Source organism: Ornithodoros turicata, chromosome 1 (assembly GCF_037126465.1).
Source record: "Ornithodoros turicata isolate Travis chromosome 1, ASM3712646v1, whole genome shotgun sequence".
In the NCBI taxonomy this organism is placed as follows: Eukaryota; Metazoa; Arthropoda; class Arachnida; order Ixodida; family Argasidae; genus Ornithodoros; species Ornithodoros turicata.
Window position 1 is genome coordinate 126,212,498 of NC_088201.1, and position 15,738 is coordinate 126,228,235.

Consider the following 15,738-nt stretch of genomic DNA (forward strand, 5'->3'; position numbering starts at 1 on the left):
ACAGAGTCCGCTGTGTGTACGCCACGGCGCAGACATTGTCGAGGCTTTGAACTTTGAACTGGCAACTGAATGAAGGCGTTGGGAGGACCATCGACACGACCACACACCAGGTAGGAGAGCATTTGCATAATTCACGGTCCAGTGTATAGTTAGGGGTACGTATAGGAGTAGGACTCTCCACACACGTAGTGGTGCAAACTATAAGCTTGATAGCAGGATGTTAGTTGCAGGGTAGCATTGCGGCAGATCAGGGGTAATCGGTCGATGGACAGGCAGAAGATACTTGATAGCAGTGTGTTAGTTGCAGCTAGCATGGAATCAAGTAAATGCAATGAGACAGGGAAGAGGACATTGCTCTCGGCCGGGACAATCTTAGCGACGTCGCATTTGAGCAACTGAGGCTACAGATCCTGCTAGTAAGAGAGCGCGCGCGGCGCATTGGGTTGGAAATGTCACTGGCAAGCTGCAAAATGCGACTTGGTACCTCATCGCCTCTGGTAATATGCTAAAAAGCTGAAGGGCGTAGTTTTGCCGTTACCACCTGGCCTAGAGGTGCCGGTGTGGTTTGAGAGAATCGAAGGCATCTTTCGATCATACAATGTGCCGGCTAATATACAAAGCCACGTAATCCTTTAGTAAGTCACAAAACGGGTAAAGCACTTCGACTCAAAGGTCTCTACGGACGAGTTGGATAGCTACGAAGGATGCCGTGCTGAAAGAGCTCAGGCTAGCTCCGGGGGAGTACCGCAAATGTGTGGTGGTGGTGGGTGGTGATAGGGCTTGCCGTTGTCGGCCTCACGTATGTGGGCAACGTCACGACTGACGCCCTGGGGGAATGTGCGAAAGTACCGCAAACAATTCCTAGCTGCACTCAAACTTTTCCCGTTTCTTAACCTCCTGTAGCGGGCCAATAAATTGCAATACGGTCCTAAATTTTCTATGGCAGGTATATGCTAGGATGTAGATGTTATTCCAGCAAAAATAGTAAAAAGGGGGTAACTCGACTTATCTCCTTATTGCATACAGAGGTTCAATGGAACGCGGGAATACATGACCAATTGCACTACTGCGGACGGGGCAGCAAAATGTATCTGACTTGCACATTGTCAAACTGCATAGTCAGAGCACCACCGTACAAACTGTTGCAGATAAAGGGACTGAATTAACAGTGATGAGACAGAGGTTATTCCCAAAGGAGAGCGCGGAAGCCACGGAAAGCGTAACGCTTGTATTGACATTCGGGCAAAAAGTCAAAGCGAAGTCGGGAACATTGTCGCTTAGCATGATTGGAAAAGAAAATAACCATAGCCGCGCCGAAATATCGGGATGCATACTCTGCGCTTTTACAGAGGATCTAGCTGGGGGTACAGACGGCCTCCTTGTGGGGGGAGCATGGGAACTCCTGACCTCCGTTACGCTAACGCAGGAGGTAATCCAACAAGAGACGCCGATACGTCCAATGTCCAAGAGGACAGAGCATGCTTCCAAGTAGCGGAAAAGGTCACAGAGTTGGACAAAGCCACCCAGAGAGCAACGGAAGCAAAATGGCGCACAGCCGAGAACACGTCATTCGGACAAACACCACAAAATGACTCCACAACCACAGCCGTGGGGAGGCACGCGAAACATAAAGGTCATAACTCAGAGGTGACAGACAGCGCGACGAGCAGCCGGGAGAGAATGCAGGCCACCTCCAAAAGACTGTAGGAGAAACTGATTACTGATACTTGTGGGTATCATCCCTGCTGGAAAAAGTAGGCTCGATCTCATTCAACGTCCCCATCAATTTCAAAGAGTTTCAATGAGAATTTCTGCACCCAATTCATTTAATGTGAATAAAGCAGGTATTTTTCATCGAAGTAATGAGAGGTGTTGTGGGAAAGTTGACTTTATGTGTGAGCGCTCCAGGAAATCAGGAGCTAATTGGTTCAATGAGAAACAATAACCTTCAATGAGAACTGAGGCACCCAATTAATTTCATGTGAATAACGTAGGTATTTCTCACTGGAGTAACGAGAGGTGTTGAGGGAAAGCTGATCTCATGTTTCAGCGCTCTAACAGGTGTTGTGGTGAAGAAGATTCCCAGAAAATCAAGAACCAGATCAAGTAATGGGTCCATTGGGAGCCAATGAGCCGATGCATTTTGTTCTTGCACGAGCCCCATTATGACAAAGGTAAGCGGCGTGTGTAGGACGGTTGATCCTCCCAAATCTGAACCAAGAGGTGTAGTAGCGACCCAATATTTATCTATAGTTATGAGGACTGCCTTCATAATGTGCCATCATCCTGCTTGCACGAAGACCGACTGATAAGTGACCTTTGTGATTTCGCATTGCCTTTCGCGTATACATGTATCAGACTTTGCATCAAATTGTATGACATCACATTATATTCCTATGGTGTTGTCACTGTTGCTGCATGCACACTAAATATTTTTAGTACATCTGTTGTTATACCTCCTATAAGGTATTAGCGTGGATAAGAAATTAATGAAGCAGAGGGGTGTTTTCAGTGGTTTACCCAGAATCCCGTCAGTGGGGGGAGGGGGGGAGTGTTTGGCTCCGCAAGGGGTTGTATTTACATGCTTTTGACAACATATTGTGGAATCACAAAATTTTAGGGGGACCTCTTCCAGATTTGGGGGGGGGGGTGTAGGGGGGTCTTGGTAAATCACTGGGAGTTTTCATTGTTTTGACTGACGTCTTCATACACCTTCTTTTCTTGTTGTTAAACAAGTTTGCATAGACAGTGTCTACGTTTGCAGTGCGGTGAATCCCCTCATCCCATCGTCATTCATGTAGTTGTTGTTGCAGCCAGACTGCCTCACATTCTTACAATAAATATTTTAATTACTTGCTCGTTGTCACTTGATAATTTTCCAGTATATGATAGTTTTTTTTCTGCTTCCTCGTGAAACACTATCTTGAATCGGTTGCTTTAACGTGCAAAAGGGCAAGGGTGCAGGCCAGCTGGTACATGGTGAACAAATTTGGAACCCGAGAAACGGACAGAGGAGGGACGACACGACACGTTCTCGAAACGAGAGAACGTGTCGTGTCGTTCCTCCTCTGTCCCTTTCTCGGGTTCCAAATTTTTGCTTTAACGTGATGTAAGTTCACACATCGAAAAACAGAAAAGTAACGAAGCTTTCCATTGTGAGGCCTTCGAAAAGCGATATTCACTGAAGTCCCTTGGTGGTCTCGATAAAGAGCTTGGTGGAGTCATTATTCTTCTGTTGATTATGTTGACTGTTCGTATCTTACCAACATACAGGGTGTTCATTTTTATTCGTTACAGAAATTTTATTAAAAAACTAGTAGAGCAAAACAGATGCCGTTTTTCCAGTTGAGTTATATGGCCAGGCAGACATTCGCTCGAAGAAAGCAGAAGGAAAGGAAGAAAATCATGCAACTTGCAACTACGTGATCACTAATTACCTAAAATTTATTACCTCTTTAATTAAGAGATTTTGCAAAAAAGTGAAGTAACAGTACGCGAGGTATTCGTCATCGAAAGCAATTTCATGTTTAAAAAAAACTTATATGCACACGTGTATTGTAATATCCATCGCTGAATTTCGCTATGCAAGTGAGCCGAGAGCGACATTCAATCCACGTGAGAGGGCCACGTGCTTTGGAGTGACGGAGCTGATTGGTGTGGGAGTTAATCTATTGGCCAGATAGACTGCTCTTCGACGCAGATAAGGCGAAGGTTGCATCATTTCTGCGCTCTCAAAGTGCGTATTTCTAGTTTCGGCTCATTTGCATAGCGAAATTCAGGGATAGATATTACAACGCACGTGTGCATTTAAGTATTTTTTAAACATGAAATTGCTTTCGGAAAGCAGTTGCACATTTAAGGTATTTTTTTTAAATGGAATGTCTTTCAACGAGGAATATATTCCTCTTACTTCGCTTTTTTGCAAAGTTCCATGATTAAAGAGTTAATTAATCAATGTTAGGTAATTAGTGACCTTGTAGTTACATACTTTCATCCAGAGCATGTTCATCTGGCCACATAACTCAACTGCAAAACAGGCATCTATTTTGCTCTGCCAGTTTTTTAATAAACATTATGTGACAAATAAAAATGAACACCGTGTAGAATGCTCCTTTGGTTTCAGACAGCCACGTACCTGTGACAGCCCGTACAACGACCAAGAACACCGCGTGAATGTAATCTGGAACAAGTCCAGACATACCTTCAAAATGTGGCACGTTTATTAGTGCAGCTGGTACTTTAGATCCGCAGGTTGTCCTCTAATGACTGCTGCATCCCTCCCACTGCTCTTTCTTCAGCCTGTTCTCCTGGGGCGTTAGTGGTGATAGGGTCCACGGCTGAGGCATAGTACTCTCCTTCATGGTAGCACCAACTCCATCCGTAGTACCCGTTAAACCCAAAATGGTTTTGCATGGGAGGTAGAGCTATGGAGTCGACACAGCAGCATAATCCCATAAACCTGCTTTTAACAATGTTTCCTGGCTTGGTCTTCCATGTCACACCACTAAAAATATCCTTTGCATCATGTACATAATCCGAGGAAGGTGTTAATGTCCGGCTTTCCTTTACCACACTTAAAAGCATGTGCTTCTGCCTCACAGTTTGCAGCAACTCATTTATCATCAAGTGAATGGGCCTAGTTGATATGCTTGCTGATCTAAATACTTGTACCCCATCAGTATTAAATGAACAAGAGAAGTTGTAAGGTGATGACAAGACCTGACTGAGCTGGCATAATGCTTTACACTTTGCTCTGTCCAAGATACCTTCAAATTTGTTTGCTTCTTACTTCTGTACAGTGACTACCTGCAACCTCTTCTCTAGTGTTCGGTTTACACTGCAATGTGGCGCTTCATGAGGTGTTCTCCGGAAAAGGAGCAGGGGTGAAGGAGGTTTAGTCTTCAGCCACTGCTCATTACATCTTTTAGGTTTTCTATTTATCACTATATGATGCACGACATTATTACTAGTCAAACATGGCGCATCTGTGGAGGCACTGTGCAACTGAGAATATGACACCCAAGCTTAAGTATGTGCTGTGATAGGATACCATGTACAGTGCATTGATCCAATAAATTTCCAAGTCACATTGAGTCTAATTCATTTACACTCATTGGAAAGCTCCGCAAATCTAATGTGACTACACCACGAAAAAACCTACTGGCAAATAGAAATGAAAAACCACTCCAATGAGAAATATGCTGCTGTGGCTCATTGGTTCAATGAGATATGAGGAGGACATTCAGTGGGTTTTAAGCCGCACATCAGCAAAGGTGACATCTGACACCAGCACATCTGACAAAGGTGACATTTCACATGCTTGTCCTGTAAAGCAGTTCGAGTGTATATCACTAATATTTAAAACTAATTGTAAAACACGATGAAATCTGACTGAACTCAGATGACCACAAACACACTCTCGAACACATTAGCAGGTTTATCCGCAGCCAGAACCTTTCAATCGGAGAAAGTTTGACATAGAGAGGGGGGCAAGAGGGAGGGATAGCTAACACAATTCCCTCTACTCCTAATCTCCACCAATTCCAAGGGGAGCCTTCTGGCCCAGTTTCTATCTTTCCTTAGCACAGACGTCAACTGAAAGTCAGCCTGGCAATTGTTACATTCGTCCAAATGTCTGGACAGTACACAACTGTATCACCAGTTAGCTTGCATTTTGACTCTTATTCACGACTTTATTCTTATTCACTCTTATTCGTTATTTGTGAAACATATTTTTCCAAGTGCCAAATCTTGCTTGACATTGTCTTGTGCTCTGAAAATTCATAAATTTTGCAATACAATAAGGGTTTTATGCTGGTTCTCCCTCTCTATATTCTACTGAAGGGCACAACCTGTGATGTTGCAGAAATTAGCGTGTCAGAGAACGTGGTCCACAATAACATTACACAAAGACCATGTCGGCTGTTTTGGGGCTGTTCATCACATCCATCATGATCGCCAACCAGGCAAAGGCAACACATGCAGATCAGATGTAATGCATACACACGCTGCTGTAGTAAGCAGGGCAATTTCCAACTAATTCAAGATCATGGCTGACCAGATTAAAGTCTTGCAAGCTCGTTTGGAGCACAATCCCTGTTCAACAATTGTCCATGGTGAACCACAGAATTCTTGATGACACTCATTCACACCATCACAATTTTCTACCATTATTTACACCACACACACACACAAAAAAAAAGACGTGTCTGAAAAGCAACTAAATTGTAACTAACACAACACAGTCTCAGGGTATCACGATGATGGAAATTGTGCCTCTCTGTGCCAGACCTTCTGTGTAGCTTTATGCTGCGTGGAACCAGTAGTCGTTCTGGAAATATGGGGAATGTTTAAGCATATTATGTCATTCCATAGCAATACTCTTTGGTCACATACTCATTCTAACCATACGATGATCAATGACACAGGAACAACTCTATATCAGTCATTTATGAGGCAAGTACTGAATTATATACCTGTGGTTTGGGCCCCATATTTTGCAGATCACTATTGCAAGTCAACCAAGATTGAAAGCAAAGCATCGAGACACACAGGGTGCTTTTTATTCGATACAGAATACTTATAAACAAATCATGAGAGCAGCATACATGCTGTTGCAACTGGGTCACAAATCCAGGTAGACATTCTATTGGAGAGAGCATGTAACCACTACATGACCAATTACCTAAATTCAATCACTGACTTGTTAGTTGGAGGTTTTGGCAGAAATATCAGATAACAGAACTGGAACACTCATTATTTAAAGATACTCCTTTTTTTTTCTTCAAAATTCGAGATACCCATCACCAAATTATGTTATGCAAATGAGCCAAAAGCGACAACGACGACTTTTTGAGGATGACTAGAACTATAACAGTTTAGGTGTTTGCATAACAGTCAAGCCAGCCAAGAGTCACAGAAAGTGTGCGAGGCCATTCCGAATAATGCCATCTTCAGCATGGCTGATTTTCAATGGTAGTATGTCCCCCTACTAGTACATGCTTTCAAAATAATCTAGTGCAACAAAAATGCACATGTAGCATGATCTTGAAGAAACAACAGTGTGTGAAGAAATGCGTCATTGATGGTGCAGACAAGACAAAGCACTGACGTCAAGTGGGGGTGAGTTTCAAGGAGCAGACCTGCCACTTAAAGAAAGTCAACTATGCGGAAGACTTTGTGGCTGGCATCGTCTGAAGACCATTTGGTGACAGAACTAACCCCAGGTGGAAAGAGTCAAGTACAGGCAACCAGCATAGACATTCCATATGCTCATCAGCTATCCCACAGATTGAAGACATTAGGAAGCAAATTGGGTACCAGTCTTTTTAACGCTGAGAATAAACCAGCTTTTTTTTAGTTGCAAAGGAGAACAAGGATTCTCCGCAGGAGGGCTGTGGTGCGACCCCTAAGGCAAAATTTGGTCAGTACTCCGTAGGTATTGTTTACAAATTCCGGTTTTCCTGCAGTGATGTCTACAGTTGCAAGACTGTTAACATGACCACGGCCGTTTCCCGCGAAGTTTGGTCATGAAGTGAACTGTCATATTAATGAACACCTCGTGCTACGAGTCATGTCGTGCCCTTTAAGTAGGCTTCGAAAGGTAGACAATTACGTGAGCTGGTAACAGAATACGAATAATGAGGCATTTTAAAATAACGTATGAGTTTGATGTATGTGTGCATGGTTGATCCTTGAATCTGACGCATATCCGCTTCTTCATTCCAGCAGTCAGCTCTGTCCATTTGCGATTCTTCTCAGACATGGCCGATGAATGCCGTTCGACTGCAGTAGGTCACTATGACCATATGGCCAAGGACACTGCAGAAAACCGGTCATAAAGGGGGGATGTCATATTAACGAGGTTTCACTGTATATAGGGCAGACGGGCCGCTGGACTTTGTGCGGCTTGTCTTGCTAAAGATACGTGAAGTTGGCCAATGTTGGCACGGCCCGGTACAACACACAGTGACACGAAGTTTCGTTCAATGCATGTGCTTCTCTGCACAGTTTCAGGGATCTTATCTGGCTCTGCGAGAGTTTTCGGGGAGTCGTGCATTTTCAACTCCTCTCTTCGCTGTTGGTAGATGTGCCTCTCCTTTTGTGCACCTGTTGCCAGCACAGCATACTTTCAAATTGCTTAGGGCTGCTTTGTTCCTGTAGCACTATGGGTACGTACACGAACATGCACTTCAGTTTCTCAGATATCTTCAGCAGGGTCCGATAAGTACACAGGTACTACAGTCCACCCCCATTTATCCAGGCTTCACCTGTCCGTATCCCGTGCTATACGGACAAGAATAGTGGGGACAGATTTCAGTCCACGCGTTTTATCGTCATTTATCCGGGCTTCAGCTTCCGGATCCAGACAGGAATTTCCAGGAACCACTATAGGAAAGTACTCAACAACCTGCTTCACTTACTTATCCGGTCCTCGGTCAGAGTCCGTGTGCGACCTACATTTTTGCCAGCGGGAGCAACAACCTCGAGGGTAAAGTGAACTACTCCGTACTCTGCTTCAATGATTTCCTATTTTCCCATTTCACCCACGCGGGGCTGATGACCAGTCCAGCCATTTGAAGCTTCAGAGGAAGGAAGGACTCGGTCCGAAAGCCAGTCAGAAGGTCCTCCAAATCTCGAGTCTCGAGTACCTCAATGTGGACGGTCATGTGAAATGTGTGTCACCAATTCTCATGAAGCCGTTGTTGATATACAGTCAAACCCCATTATAGCGAAGTCTCACGGGAACCGCAAATTTGTTTGCTGTATCCGAAATTCGTACTAAAAGAATGCCTCCAAAAAATGCGGGAGATTGCTGCTAAACTATGAACAAGAGCGTGCACTACGCTGTGATATGATACAGTCAGGCCACAACAAAAAATGAGCTCTCAAAAAAGCATATTTATTTGAAAAAATCCGTTATGACCTGTTGCCTCATCGCGATAGCATTGTGCATGACGATGTCGCTCACTTTGTCGAGACAACAAAGTCCGTTGCAAACATCTGCTTCTGACGCCGTCGGGTGTTCCAAGAGGGAGTCCTTTAATGTCCGCACCATGCTAGGCGTCTCAGCACTGGTTACGCGAAAGTTTTCCGTGCCTTCGTTTTCACTGTCACCGCAGTCGTCGTCACTGATTGTGTCAGCTCCAACCATCGTGTTTTGCGCGGTGACGGCAGCGATTACGTCACTCTCACAGCTCAGCTGCCACCAGCACCTCGTCGTCGGCCGACACAAAATCACGAAAAGTCACCTCCTCCACCATTTGCAGACACTTCCACACGCTAGCTTCCACTTGGTGCCCAGCCTCGTTTGTTACCGATGTCGCCTCCGCGTCAACTTCCTCCGCGATGGCCTCGAACTCGCCCTTCGCAAAACAATTTCGTATTGTCGTGTGCGTGACGTCGTTCGACGCCCCGAACAACATCTCAATCGCAGTCCTTACGGTTATTGCTGTCGTGGCCCACTGCTGGTCAATGTCAAAGACCATCCTTGACACGAGCCTCTTCCGGTAGATGGTTTTTAGCGACCAAATGATGCCTTGGCCAAGGGGCTGCATCACTGACGTCGTATTCGGCGGCAAGAACATCAGCTTCACACAGCGCAAAGGTGTGGCCACCTTATGCGCTGAACAATTGTCCACGAATAGTCCACACGTCTTCCCTGCCTGTCCATGTCGCAATCAAAGGCGATAAGCCACTCCTCGAACAGCTGAGTTGTGATCCACGCCTTGCTGTTCGCCCAATAGTCGACAGGTAGATGGTGGATGCCTTTGAACGACCGGGGTTCTCTCATTTGCCGATCACCAGAAGTTTCCGCTTGTCGGAGCCATCCATATTAGTTGCGCACAAGACGGTCAGGCAGTCCTTGCTTCGCTTCCCACCATGACGTGTCTCTCCTCGCACTGCGAGTGAGCGATCCGGTAACAACTTGAAGAATACGCCAGTCTCGTTGGCGTTGTAAACATTCCTCTCGTCGTACTCCCTAAGCAGTGGTTGCACCTTTTTGAGCCAATTTTGGCAGACTTCCCGGTGAACGCTGCTGGATTCACCGGCGGTCACGTGGCAGGAGATCTCGTGGCGCGCCTTGGATCTATGCAGCCAACCGCTGCTAGCAGAGAAGCCTTGCCAGAGAAGGTCCATTGCCTTTATCTGCAGCAAGGCGCCCGAGACGGGTGGGTTCCTCGCCCTCACATCTTTAAACCACGCTAGGAGTGTATCTTCGACGTCAGGGAACGTGCACTTCCGCAATCTTTTTCTGGAACTTGCGAGTGAGGTCGTACCTTGGAAGCTTGCTTCGATGTTCTCCCTTGCTTTCAGAATCGTTGAAAGGGCGTTGGCGGGAATGCCATACTTCTCGGCGACGCTCTTCTTTTTCATGCCGCTGTCAACATCCTGCAGGATCTGCATTTAGACAACGCTCTCCGTTTGCGAGACATGGCGCACCAGCTGGTCGAAGGTGTACACACGTTATCATCACTGGCAGAAGTAAGAGGGAATGAATCATGTTACGCGTGGTCACGTGGGTGGAGGAGGACTGGGCACGGAGGTGGAGATGTGGCCAGGAGGAAGCGAGAGAATGCAGAGCGGAGCGCCAGGCTAGGACGCGAACGCTCATCGAGGTCATTCGCCTCATTGGTGACACGTACGCAGCATTGCTAATCTCCACGGATTAGTCATTCCGCGATAAGAAATTCGGGGCAAAAACTTCGCAATAACCGAGGATGGGATGAAAATAGAGGCGATTACTTTGTTGTAGAAAAAAAATCCCCATAGAACCAATGCATGGCCAACCAAGTGAAGAAAAACAATTCGTAACAACCGAAAATTCGCTGACCGACTGTAACCGACTTCGCTTTAACCTACTTCATTTTAACGAGGTTCGACTATAGTCAGTTGCAATGACAACAGCCGTGGATTAGATGACAAGATTGAAGAAGCACGTGTGGTGACACTCCAAGAGGCCTGAAATGCACTCGGAACTGCTTTAGTGTTCCTTGAGCAAAAGAAGAATGTCTTGGCGCTTATCTTGCACAAATGAGTATGGACACTGTCATGTGCATTAAGAAATAAATACGAGTCTCATGGACAGGCTCAAAATATTGTGTTTCACTTATCCAGATGCCCCCTATCCGGGCTCTACTGTATTTATTTTTGGAATTTCCTACAAAAGCCACATAGCAGAATGGGAGGCAACCCTCGTTGGAAGTCGTTCTGTAATTAAAAATCATGAAACAAAACGCCTTTATGGAAAGCAGAGAAAACCCCTCAGCATGCTTCTGGGCACTTTTTCGAAAGTTGCTGAAGGCTTCCCAGGATGAAAGTGTGAGAACCTATGCTCTGACACAAACGTCAGCATAGTAACTCCCTACTGAGTCAGCCCAGGACAAGTGACTAGCCAAGGCAACTTGCCACCATTTGAAGCAAGCAAACAGCTTGCAAATATTGACACCACCACCACCACGGAACGAAATCACTGGAACAGGGGTGAGGGGGATAGAGAATGTCACTTCAACCATCAGCACATGCAGCACTTGCTTAATGCACTTAGCTGGACATATTCCAATTCTGAGCAACTCGAGCAGGTTAAACTTTATGGGTGCAGCATATCACATAGGAAGTTGGTCACAAATGCTTTGCAGGAAGGTACACACCATGGACATACAGGAAAGCATCTGTAGTGATATGATGCTACAGAGAATATGCAGGTTCAGTTTCTCGAGGCAAATATTGGTCAGCCGTCACGAATTGCTGAAGAAGCATCTATACAGTGAAACCTCGTAAATACGTACCCGCTTAAGCCGTAATTCTGCTTAAGCAGTAGTTGCGCTGAATCCCCGTCGCGACTCCCATTGAAACCAATGTATTTGCTACCCGCTTAAGCCGTAGCTGCTCACAGCCTCAATATCGGTTAATGTGTACTTTTCGTCCTGAAACAGACCGTGCAGAACAAAAAAACTAGCTCCTCCCGCACCAGAAACAAAGATTTGGAAGCACGTGTCTCCTCCAGAGACGGGGCGACGCCAATACGTCACTCCTGCGAGGAGGAGAGGTCATTCTCCCGCAGATTGGAGAGGGCAAGTAGGCTCCGAACCTCCTCCCCCTTCTATAGTTTCGTCTCTCACTTCTTTGTCACTTGTGTTGGCTTGTGGGACAGCGCCATGCCACCGTGTCCTGAACACCAAGGAGAAACTGGACATCATCCATACCATCGATCAGTTTGCCAGAAAACGGGGACTTCTTGAACAGCTCCATAGGAATGTATGTGGATTTGAAGCCGCGATCATTTCTGCGAGGCCGCCTCAGTACAAAGCGAAAATAATGAACTATCTTGTTGCAAAGTCAATACACGGAGATATCTATCCTCATTTTGTCGAACATGTTAGATTTTTCTTCCATTAGACAGGTACGTGGCCTTGTATTTTGAGTCTTTGGTTAAGCCGTACTACCGCTTAGTACGTAGTTTTTTCGCATCCCCGACAGGTACGCATTAACGAGATTTCACTGTACTATGTACAGGAGATGGTGTTCCTGTACATGAGTCCTGACCAGCGATGATGTAATATCCCGGAGGGCCGGATGTGCTGGGGAGCTTCCCAACCCGTGGCTTCACTCCAGGACGTTGCTCATAGAACTGAAGCTTGTGGCATGGCACGCAGTAGTAGTGACGTGGCGGCATTTTCCACGGACCGCCCCATCTTCATTCCAATGGTGTATGGGGACAGGAAACTGACAGTGTCAAATTACTTGGTGGAGGCTTGTAGCACAGAATGCCTGCTGTCCCACATGCGGTCCCGTAAGACTAATAGTTGCTACAGAGGAACTTCAAGTGAGCCGCTGCATTTGTTCCACACTACTCTGTGTGCTCACTTCTCTGGCAGATCCATTTAAAGGCTCTGCTATGTTAGGACTAGATACTTCATCTGTTGAAACACACATCAAACCGTAGAGTCGGGATGCATTCAGTATTTTTTTATTTTTTTTTCTAAATTCTCTGTGTACATTCTTTGCAGTCCAATTGCTTAGTTCCCTGCCCGCCTGTTATGGGATGTCTTGCGCCCTCCACAATGTTTGCTTCGTGAACGGACGCAAAATGAATCAATCATTGTGTTGGCAAGATGAAGTCTTGAAGTTTGGTTCTTGGTCTCTGAGGTGATGCAGCAGGATTCCAATAAACAGGAACAGTCTCACAGTCATCCAGAAGGGCAGTTAAATCATTCTCCAATAGTCAACAGCCAGAAGAGGAGCAGCCAAGGGGCAGAGAGTCATTGGAGAAACAACAAAAAGCAGTGTGTCCTTGTCAACCTCTCATACTCTAATTTCAAGAAGTGTCTCACTGCCAGAACCAAATGTAATAAGTGTGACGCAAATTCTGGTTGTAGCTCCATAGTCACCTCCATTCACAAAACATGAAATGATGCAGCATACTGTTCAGTATAGCCTCTCATAGGTGGGGCAGGACCCGTTAATGTCCACACAGACGTTGTACTGATGTCCCCCGACTTACTATCACCTGCCTTTTCATTTCGTTACATCTAGGAGGAGCAAACATATCACTGTAAAAAGCTCCAGAATTACAGCATAGATTTTGAAATTTGCTGTGGAGAGAGAAATGGCAAACCAACAATTACTGAGAAAAAAAAACACACTAAGAGTCGGGTATGTCACATTCACATAATCCTTGCAAATGCCACAATCACTTATTATCTTATTTTCTGGATGATGGACCATTCTGAAATCTGATAACCATGCTCCAAAGTGAGTTTCCTGCGATAACACACCACTGTCACAACACAAGAGTGAAAACTGGAAAAATTTACCAGACTAAAAAAAATTATTTTATGAAATCAAAATTAAATTGTTACTTACAATGGAATTGATTCAGGAGAAAATGGAGGAAGACTGACTTTGCTTCTGCTGAGCTCAACGTTGCGGACACTGCCAAAGAAGTCTGTCAATGGCACTTCATCAACATTCCGGAGGAAGAGGTCTCTCCGTGACGTCACAGTTGATATGCACACACTTTTGGGGCACACACGTAGCTGCGCAACAAATGCATGTGGTTACAAAACATGGATGTGATACATTTAGATATGTACTATGTAACCGCTCTTTGGTGTGGTACAATGGCAATGCAAAATTATCCTTTTTTCCACTGATATCTGGCCCAGCAAGATATGTGATGGACTGTCCTGTGGCAGAAGTAGTTCTCTTTAAATGACCTTTGTTCACATAGTACATGATGCAGTCACACGTATCAATATGCATAATTTTTCTCCACATTCTCCAGAAGGTTCATCCTGTCGTGTAAACCCCAAAAATTGTATTTGTGCTACTCAAGAAAAAAAAAACATTAATGCAAACTGCTAGTGGTAGCTTGCCTTTGCACACAGCTGTGCAAATTTTCTCAAAGGCTCTGCCAACTTTGCTTGTTTGTTTCATCTGTGGTTGTGACAAATGTACTGCGCCATTCTTTTCAAGATCTTGCGGCATTCTACAATGTCAGTGAACAATTCAAGACAGGATAATAAATACATAATATCGGTGCACGCACAGTTTCCCTCAACGAAGTCCCGCACCAGATGCACGGAAGCCAGCACCTCAGTAAATAGTGACACGCGCGGTGGATCATCGTTAACCTCAACGATTTGATCATTATCAGTTCGATCAAGAACAATATCCTCGTTGATCGTGACCGTACCCACACATGATCTTGTCACTGTTCTTCAATATTGTGGACTGTGTTCATGACGGTACAGCAGTCTGGTACACAAGGCGGGTCTTCGAACACGTTCCAGCTTTTGCGGCCTCAATAACCGCCACTTTGTTTTTGATCATCATCATTTTGTACTTCTGCATGTTTCCTTCACACAGCAGTCGATCACAAGTTGTGTGCTGCATCCCAATACACATGAAAGCATGAGGAACAGAGCCGTGCTAGCACCGCAAAGCAACTGTGGCTATGAGCGGCACACAGATGTAGACAGATGGAGAGAGGTCAGCAAGAAGGAGTGGCGAACAGGGGGGGTTAGTATGCGTCCTGGGCTGACTTCAGGGGGAACTGTGCCGACATTCATCTGGAACGTCTTCTGGAAACCCAGGAAAAACATAAGACAGCACAGTCTGTGGTAGGCTTTGAACCCACCACCTCCCAGTCTTCAACGCAACCTTGGCTACCACCAACGAACGGGACGCCTTACCCACTCGGCTGGTGGAGAGAGAGAAACAGAAGTGGCAAGTGGCACAAAGAGAAAGTGTGGTGAGAGCAATGACAATGGTGAGAAGGGTGTGCAATTTGATTGGTAAGCCACTGGGCACATGGTGACTAAGTGTGACTCACAGATGCACGGCACTGAAGGACATCGAAGGAATCGCGTGGGAAACATTCCGAATTAAGTGGGCTGGGGTACGTAACAAACTTTGAATTAAGCAGTCAGATCCCAAAGCGGAAAAGAGGGACTGCAGATCCCGGAAACGTTTCGAATTATCCTGATTTCAAATTAAGCTGGTTCGAATTAACGAGGATTCACGGTACTTCTTTTGCTTACACAGTGCCAGGACCAGTGATGTCCAAGGCACAAGCACAGGAAAAGCCTACTGTGGCCTCTTGTCATAAACACCACAGCCTGCACCCAGCAAACCGCCTGAAAACTAGAAACTGTCCAGAAAGCAGCAACAATGGTGATTGAAATCGGGATGAGATTGCACAGGAGTTTATGTCTACGTGACCACAGTGCAAGT

The 15,738-nt window shown here is 45.5% G+C and overlaps 1 protein-coding gene across 2 annotated transcripts in view; it reads right to left on the reverse strand.

The window, feature by feature from the left end:
• Nucleotides 1–5,421: 5,421 nt before the first annotated feature.
• LOC135378581 (GPI-anchor transamidase-like) overlaps nt 5,422–15,738 on the reverse strand; it is a 53,546-nt gene continuing 43,229 nt past the window's right edge. Inside the window, exons 8-9 of one of the 2 annotated variants that reach the window (XM_064611637.1) lie at nt 13,867–14,039; nt 5,422–6,331 (exon numbers count right to left, since the gene is read on the reverse strand). In XM_064611637.1, coding sequence (XP_064467707.1) covers nt 6,256–6,331; nt 13,867–14,039 — 249 coding nt within the window. In that variant the 3' untranslated portion in view covers nt 5,422–6,255. Of the gene's footprint in view, nt 6,332–12,947; nt 13,217–13,866; nt 14,040–15,738 lie in introns of those variants that run through there. The other variant, XM_064611638.1, reaches the window with a different exon arrangement.